Source organism: Arachis stenosperma, chromosome 4 (assembly GCF_014773155.1).
Source record: "Arachis stenosperma cultivar V10309 chromosome 4, arast.V10309.gnm1.PFL2, whole genome shotgun sequence".
Classification (NCBI taxonomy): Eukaryota; Viridiplantae; Streptophyta; class Magnoliopsida; order Fabales; family Fabaceae; genus Arachis; species Arachis stenosperma.
The window spans coordinates 74,609,067-74,618,132 of NC_080380.1; the positions used below are offsets into that span (position 1 = coordinate 74,609,067).

Genomic DNA, 9,066 nt, shown 5'->3' on the forward strand with positions numbered 1-9,066 from the left:
ATGGATTTGACCAAAGCAGGAGTAGCCAGAAAATTACAGCTAGAGGAGCTCGAATGTTTGAGGAACGAAGCATATGAGAATGCCCGGATCTACAAAGAGAAAACCAAAGCATTCCATGACCACCACATCCGGAAAAAGGATTTCCAAGAGGTTGATGAGGTGTTCCTCTACAATTCGAGGCTTCGTTTCATGCCTGGCAAGCTCCGTTCTAGATGGGAAGGACCTTTCAAGGTAAAAGAGATAAAGCCCTATGGAGTGGTGGAGTTGTTTGATCCTAAAAGTGAAGCAACCTTCAAGGTGAATGGACATAGAGTGAAGAAGTACCATGGCTACATGCTCCCGAGGGAGCTAGAGGTGTTCCTACTGGAGGATGCACCTAAAGAAGGAGAAGTTTGAGCGACTGACCGTCCAACTTAAGGACGTTAAAGAAAAGTGCTTGGTGGGAGGCACCCCACCGTGGTAAGATCTTCCTTGTGTATACCATCTGCTTTTTGTTTAAATTTTTGAGAATTTTGTGATTTCTTGATGTTGTTGATTGCATAGGAATTCTAATTGTTGTCATTTTTGTTGGTTAACTAGGATGTTTAGGTAAACTTCATCATTTTGGTATGGATGATTTGTTGGAATAGAGAGAATGCTATATTTTGAATGATGCATGAATTTGTAAAGTGTTCTCTTGCATGCTAGCCAAAACACCTACCAAAATAAAAAAAAGAAGAGAAGAGAAAAGGCAGTTTGGGTACCGGCGTGTCAGCGCACTGCGCGCGTCCGCGCTGGTGGCGCATTTCCACCCTTAGGCCTAAAACCCGAGAGTCATGCCCATTTCTTGCCCGTCTATTGTCAATCCCTGCGGGCCAGCGCACTGTGCGCGTGCGCGCCGATGATATGACCTGATCTCTCTAGTACAAAATCCAGAGAGTTGTGCCATGTTTGTGCCCAGCCTGTATTAACACTGGCGCATCCGCGCACTTTGCGCGTCCGCGCCGATCGCCAATACCATCATGCATGCGTCAGCGCAGTGTGCGCGTCCGCGTGCCTGAGCTGCACGCCAACTCTGGTATAAAAACCAGAGAGTCATGCCTACTCTGTGCCAGAGGCACATTTGTGCTTACGCGAACGCGCCAAGGACGCGTTCGCGTCCCTTGATCTCTCTTTATCTGCGCGCCAGCGCACTGCGCGGGCACGCGCAGGTTGTGCGAGCCAGTTTTAAAGCTGTGCGCCCTGCTTCTTCTCCCCCTCCTATTTTTCTTTCTTTATTCCTTTTTCTTCTTTATCCATCACCTCTCTTACCCTCCTCTCTCATACTCCACCACCATTGTCTCCGGTTACTCACCGGCAACCACCACCTTCTCCGGTGGTACTACATCTCTTCCATCTCTTTTTTATCTTTAACAAGCACCTTAACATTGTTCTTCTACATACTTCAAGGTTCTACTTCCTCCCTATTCTCTTCTATCATCTTTTCTTGCATCATTTCGTTTTCTAGTTAGATTTTTTCTTGTTGACTTGCTCAGTTTCTCTTCTAGTTGCTTGATTATCCTACTTGCTTTTCCTTTTACTAGTTTACTTTTCTTCTTTTTGTTTTACCATGGATGTTGAATTTGAACTTTGATTACTTGATGGAACTTCTTTATTGATGCTATTATCTTTGTTATGATGTCGTGTGATGATTGCTACTTCATTTTGGACTTCTAATTGGTTGAGTATCTCTTCAAATGTTCATTGCATGTTAATTGCACGCCAAGTGTTCGAGGAAATGCACATATGCCACTTTGGGTTACTCTCATCATGTATCTTCAATTTAGTGCTTCCTCCTCATCCACTTGCTCTCTTCTAAGCGCATTGAACACACTTTACTTGTTACTTGCCAATTAGACACCCATTAAAGATGACTTGCTCTTTGTTTTGGATGCTTGAGATCATTCTTCTCATGCCATATCACATGCCTTACTCCCTCATACATCCCATGCTAAGTGTTGTGACCCATACTTCTATGATTACTTTGTTACACTATTTCTTTTGGGCGCACACTCTACTTACTTGTTTATTAAGTTAATACTTTGGGTTTGCCAATTTCCTTCTTTCTCTTCCCTTTCAGGATGGCCACCAAGAAAGGAAAGGAGATAGCTTCAAGGAAACCAGCCGCAAAGAGGGCACCCTCAATGTCACGCTCCAAGGTGCACTCTTCATTAGGAGCCAAACCTCTATCAAAAAAGGCGAAAGCATCCGCTCCTATTGATGATAATGAAAAGAGCAAACCGGCAAAAGACACTTCAAGGTTCCCCAACCGCTTCTGTGAACTTATGTTCCCCTTCATGGTTGAGAGGAACTATCATGCTGAGCATCTACTTGCTCCACCGGACAAAATTACTCCTTATATTCTACCCCGTATTGAATAGCGAGGATGGGAGTTTCTTCTGAGAAAACCACAAGAGGTCAACCTCTCATGGGTGGTAGAGTTCTACACTAACTACCATCTTCCCTCTCTTCAATCGGTATATGTGTGCTAGAAGCAAGTCTCGGTGTCAGAAGAGGCTATTCAGCAAGTGCTTAATGTCCTACCGGTTCCAAGTGACATGGATGGCTACCAAGAGGTCTTACATCAGCGGGAGAAGTTTGGATTTAATTGGAACTCAATACTCCAAGTCATTGCTGAACCAAAAGCATCTTAGACCCATGGTCGACTGCGGATGCGACCCAAGTGTATTGATGCACGTCACCTCACTGTGGAAGCTAGAGCTTGGGCTCAAATCCTATCTCACTATGTCTTACCTAGCACCCACAAGTCATCCTTCACGGCGGATCTCGCCTTGCTTGTTTGGTGTGTTCTCACTGGGAGACCGGTGAACATTCTGCTTCTTGTCAAGCAAGCGATGGGTCGAATCCACGACCAGAGAAATTTGCCATTTCCAGCTTTGGTATCTAATTTAGTTGCTGCTGCGGGTGTTCCTTGGGAAGCCACAGATGTGAAAGCTATAATTCCGGCTAAAGGCGATGTGGTCCCAACTGAAAAATACTTACATCTTCCCATGAACAACCCAAGCCTTGACACAGCTCCACCGCCCATTGTTCCTCCCATCTCATCATCACCACCGCAGCAAAGATCCACTCATCAAAGGATAGAAGATCTACACCGGAAGATTGATAGATATGAGTGGCGCAACCAATGCCGATACACTCACATCAAGAAGCTTCTGTGTTGTGTTACCCCTAGCATGGTAGAACCTGCAATATTCACATCCCCCTCCAACCCAAGTGATGAGTGCTCTGAGGAAGAGGATAGTGAAGGTTCCGGTTCCGACCATCCCTTGCGCATTCTTAGTAGCACAGAGGACCGTGCTAAATTTTAAGTGTGGAGAGGTCGTTCGACCGATCTCCATGGGTAACACTCTCTTCCTTTCAATACCCATGGATTCATTTCTTGCTTAGTAGTTAGTACATTGCATTTGTAGCTAGTCTTGCTTGTAAATATTTCTTGCATGATAGTTAGTCTCTATAGAGTTGCTTGGTCAAATAATAACTTCTTTTCCAAGAAACTGTGTTCTGGGGTATCCTACCCTACCAAAATTTTTTGTTATGGACTTGCTTTAAGAATGTATTTTGGAACATAGTGATTGAGCTAAGAACACAAGCATGTAATTTTTGAGCCCATTATATGGTTACATCTTTTAACCATTAATTCCCATTCTTGTGTGCATTATTCTCTCTCTATGATTGCAATCTTTGCTTTGTCTGATTCTATATGTCCATTACTTTGTGTATGAATGCATTTACATGATTGAGGCTATCATTCCAATAGTCACTTTTCCCAAATGGCCTTAACCCTTTTATTTGCCTTGCTAACCAATTTTGAGCCTATGATAAACCCCCTTTGTTTCTAAAAAGAGCACACCAACAACCCTAAGCAAAAAATAATGAATGTCCTTATATTTGGATCCTTGATTAGCTTAGGAGAGTTAGGATGTGTGTCATGTAATTGGGAAGGTATACATGGGGACTTGGGTAGATATAAAGGTGTATTGTAATTAAGAATTCTAGGATTTGGGAACATACTCATGTAGTGCATGATTGAACCATATGCATTGAACTTTTTGTATATGAACCCCAAGAAAATGGGGACCAAAAAAAAGAGAAGGAAAATTCCATATGTGTATGTATGAAGGTCTATGAGAAAGAAAAGAAAAGAAAGAATATATATACATATGAAGAAAAAAAAGAAGGGAAGAAGAAGAAAGACAATAAAAAGGGACAAAAATGCCCTAAGATAAAGTAGTAAAAACAATGCATATAGGATACGAATTGAAGGGAACACATGAGTGTGCAAAAAGTGGGACTCAAGGGTAGCTAGGTAATGTATCATAGTTGTATAGGTTTTTTTATGTGTCTAGTGAGATTCTAGGTTAATCAATGACTCAAATTTTAAGCTCACTTGACCATATGCATCCTTACCCTCACCCTAGCCACGTTACAACCCATAGATAAAACCTCATGATACTTGTAAGCATGCATTAAGTCATTGTTGATTGTTAGATGAAAGACAAATCTTGGAAAGCATGAATAGGATAGGATTGAGCAATGAACCCTATACACTTGAGCGCATAGAGCGGATACACATCCGGTAAGGGTTCGATGCTCAACTCCTTGTTCCCGACTTTCACAAGCGTTTGTTAGCAAGCCATATGCACTTCATAATGATATTCAATTTGGTAGGATTCATGAATTTCATCATTTTTACCCCATATACTCACATGTGTTCTTGGAAGACGGATTCACCCTTGACCAAGTAGATAGACAATTTTACATTAGTTGCATACATTTGCTTAGATAGTTTGCATTTCATAAACCCTTTCTCACCATGATCTTTGGTCTTTTTATTTTAAGCATGAGGACATGCTTGGTTTAAGTGTGGGGAGATTTGATAAATCCCAATTTTGTGGTTTATCTTGTGCTTATTTTGGGGGTTTTTATCAATATTTCTCACACTTATTCACAATAAATGCATGGTTTTGTGTTCACTTCCCAATATTGCTCCATTGTAGAAAACATGCTTGTTTTACCTTAGAATTGCTATATTTTGATTCTCTTTATTGCCATTCAATGCTGTGACGTATTTGTTTGAGTGATTTCAGAATTAGTATAGTAGGAATGGCCTAGAAGGGAGAAGGAAAACATGCACAAGAGGAAGGAACATGAAGAATTTGATTTTGGGAACTGCAGCACCGGCGCCCACGCACAAATCACACGCACGCGTGGATGAGGATAGCTGGAAGCGGCGTGCAAGGATGGACGCATCCGCGCAGGCCAAAGAATTTCCATCGACGCGCACACGCAACTGGCACGCTAGCGTGGATCTCAGAAGCAATTGGCGCGAGCGCACGCATATCGCGCACGCGCGGGAGGATGCACGTGACCTCATTAAAATAAATCGTGCCTGGTGATTTCTGAGGCTCAATGGGCCCAAATTCATGCTGCTTCTGCATGGAAAAGACCCAAGGATGCTAGGGAGAAAGGGGGAATCAATCATTTTGCACTAAGACACAATTTTCTAGTTTTTCTTAGGTTCTTCGTTCTCTAGAGGAAGAAACCCTTGTTCTTTTCTAGATCTAGTTTTGATTTGATATTCCTTGTTAATTCTGAATTGGTTTTGTTAATTGCTACATTTGGTTGCTTAATTTGAATTTCTTAGTATATTTTCACTCATATCTTGTGTTAGTTTATGAATTTTGTCAATTGTTACTTTATCCCCAATTCATGAATGTTGTGAATCTTGACTTGTTGATGTTTGATTGATGATTTTTATGCTACATTGTGTTGCTTGAGCTATTGTAAGTTGATAATTGTTAGTGGGTAATTGTTAATTTTGATTCAATTGCAAGTTGAACATGTCTTTTGTTAATGCTTACCAAGTGTTTGATGAATTGTTTACTTTGATTATGGAGTAGTTCTTTTTACTCTTGGCTTAGGCCAAGAAAATTGGGTAAACTTGAGTCATTGGGTCTAATGGATTTGATGATTTGAGAATCCTTAGTGGTCAATTTGATACTCATTAACACTATCCTACTACTAGGTTAATTAGTAGTGAGGTGAGGCCTTATGGGTTGATGTTGACCAAACCATTTGACGTACTTCAAGTTTGGAAGTAGACTTAATGAGTTCGGCTCCTCCTAATTGTCAAGATATGGTTGTTAGACAAGGATAGTGACCCCAATTGCCATGGCTAACCAAGAGTTGCTTTTATCATTCATATTTGATAACCAATTTCTCAATTGTCTTGCTTAATTGTAGCTATTGTTTAGTTAAGAGTAGAATTAGATTGAATATTGTTTCCTTAGTTTGAAATCATTTACATCTTGCTCATTGTTTAGATTAGTTCCTTACATTTTCAATTGCTTGTTTGTTACGATTTGCAATTTATTTTCTTGTCAATGAATCACAACCTCGGATTTCTAACCAATATTGAAGCACATGTTAGCCCATTCTTCGTGAGACGACCCGAGGTTTAAATACCTCAGTTATTTTCATTGGGGTTGAACTCGTGACAACCAATTCCATTCTAAATTTGATCCGCGAGAATTGTTGTTGGTAGAGCTATACTTGCAACGCAATTTTCATTAAGAGAATCTCATCCAATACGGTTCCCGCGTGCCTATCAGGATCCCGGAGGCCATTGGAATTACAAACATTGGTGGAGATTCCTGGATGAGTTCAAGCATAAGCCTCCATGACAAGGAGCTCACCAAATGTCCAACTTAAGGACAATAACTAAAAGTGCTAGGTGGGAGACAACCCACCATTGTATGATCATTCATTTTCATTCTTAGTTTTATTTAGTTTTATTTTTATCAAGTTCATTCATACATTCTGCATCATCACCTACATTCTGTAAAAAAAGAGAGAGAGAGAAAAGTGTGTTCCACGCGTGCGTGTGAACCACACGCACGCGTCACATGTGACGTTAAAACATACAACAAGTTATGCGGGAGCTGCGTAGGAAGGGTGCCTTGCGCACGAGCCAACCCATGCGTACGCGTGGGCAGTCATGTGCGTCACCCGTATTTTAGTCAACCCACGCGTAGGCGTCAGCGACGCGTATGCGTAGGGTGCAAAATCGGCGTCAATGAGTGATTTGACCGAGAGTTGTGCTGCCTTGGTGCTGGTAACGTGCGTTTCGCATGACCATAGGTCACGCGTACGCGTGACCAACGCTCACGTGTCAGTGTTCATTTTTGGCCATTCAAGCATACGCGTGGACGACGCTTACGCGTCGCATGACCATTTCAGTTTTCACGCATACGCATGATGCATGCGCGCGCGTCTCATCCGTTTCTTGTTCTCTTATCATTTCCCCTTGTTTCTTCTATCATTTTCTTCCATCCACGCCCTTTCTTTTCTCTCCATGCACGCGTAGGCCTGCCGTACGTGTGCGCGTAGATTGCGCCTCCAGCTTTCAAATTTCTCTCCTCCCTTCTCCTCCTTACTCTCTTTCATTCTCTTTTGCTTACTGCATTTGCATACTTTCCTTTATTACCCACACTCTCTCTCCCCCTATTATTTCAATTCTTACACTATTAATATGCCATTTGCTCATATTATTTTCTCACTGCATGTTGTAGCTACCATGTAGTTGAGAACTTTATTATTATTTGGCATTAGCCCACCTAAATTTATTTGTTTGCATATTTTTGTTTGTGGTTTCTTCTTCTTCCTCTTTCTCTTCTTTCAGGATGGCCACCAAGAAGGGAAACAGAAGAGCTTCTGAATGGGGAGACAAACATGTCCATGTGCACATTCTTTAGAGAAAAAACATCAGTTGTTGCAACCCATCCACTTGCACATCTTTGCATGCACTGAGGATGGTGCAATCTTTAAGTCTGGGGAGGTCGATACTGATCTTCGTGGGTTAGTTACTTTCTTCTTAACACCAATGTTTAGTTTTCTTTGTTAAATTAGTTGTTGTATTTGCATGTTTGATTGCATGTTTGTTTGATTTTGTGCATATTCTACCAACTACTTGGCTGAAGTAATATTTTCCTTTTCAAGAAACTTTTATAGCATTTCACTGAATTGAATTAAAATTTTGTTAAACTTGCTTGAAGAAATTTTATTTTGGAACATGGTTTGGAGCTCGAACACACAAAACCAGTGTGATTTTGAGCCTATTTGATTGGTTACATTTTATCAACCAATATTTTATTTTTGTGTGTGTTGTTCTCTCTAACATTGTGATCTATATCTTGCTTGATTCTATATTTTCAGGGTTTAATGTATGCATATACTTATATGATTGAGGCTTTGTTTCACTTAGCTTACATACCCATATGGCCTTACCCTTTCATTATCCTTTACAAACCAAAGTTGAGCCTATTTTACCCCTTTGTTCTTTACTTTAGCACATCACTAACTCTAAGCGAAAAATAATTATGCCCTTAATTTGAATCCTTGGTTAGCTTAGACTAGTAAGAGTGTTCATAATTTAAGTGTGGGGAAGTTGGGTTTGAAAACATTTGGTTTGAGAATCGGCTGTTGTGTAGTCTTGAGAGAATATGAACAAGAATGTTAAGCACATGTTTATGCATGCAATACTTTAATCATATGCATTGAGAAAAACAAAAGAAAAGAAAAGAGAAATAGAAAAAAAATATGAGAAAAATAAAAGAAAAAAAAGCAAATAATAAAAAGGGGACAAAATGCCCTAAGTTAAGTAATAATATCAATGCATATGAGTTGTAGTTAAATTTGGGATGCATGAATGTGTGGTAAACATAGTTAATGGGGCAGTTAGATCTTGCATTGTAATTACATGGATTGTCTTAAGTTAGGTGGGGAGTTTAGGTTAATTAAGGATTCAGATTTTAATCTACTTGACCAAATACAATCCTACCTTGACCCTAACCACATTACAACCCTTAAAAGACCACTTGATATGTGTATTTGTGCATTAATTCTTTGTTGATTGGTAGAAGAAGAGCAAGCCTTAGAAAGCAAGATTAGTAAAGAATTGAGAGAATCGAACCTTAAACACTTGAGCGATTAGAGTGTATACACTTCCAGTGAGGGTTCGATGCT

At 40.4% G+C, this 9,066-nt stretch overlaps 1 protein-coding gene across 1 annotated transcript; it reads left to right on the forward strand.

Moving 5' to 3' along the window:
- LOC130975097 (uncharacterized) lies at window positions 1–396 on the forward strand. The gene has a single exon (XM_057899929.1). It carries the CDS (start codon window positions 1–3, stop codon window positions 394–396), a length of 396 nt encoding a protein of 131 aa, XP_057755912.1.
- The last annotated feature ends 8,670 nt before the right edge of the window (window positions 397–9,066 follow it).

Excerpts from the sequence above, each read along its gene's own strand:
- LOC130975097 (XM_057899929.1), top strand. The coding sequence starts at position 1 with ATGGATTTGACCAAAGCAGGAGTAGCCAGAAAATTACAGCTAGAGGAG.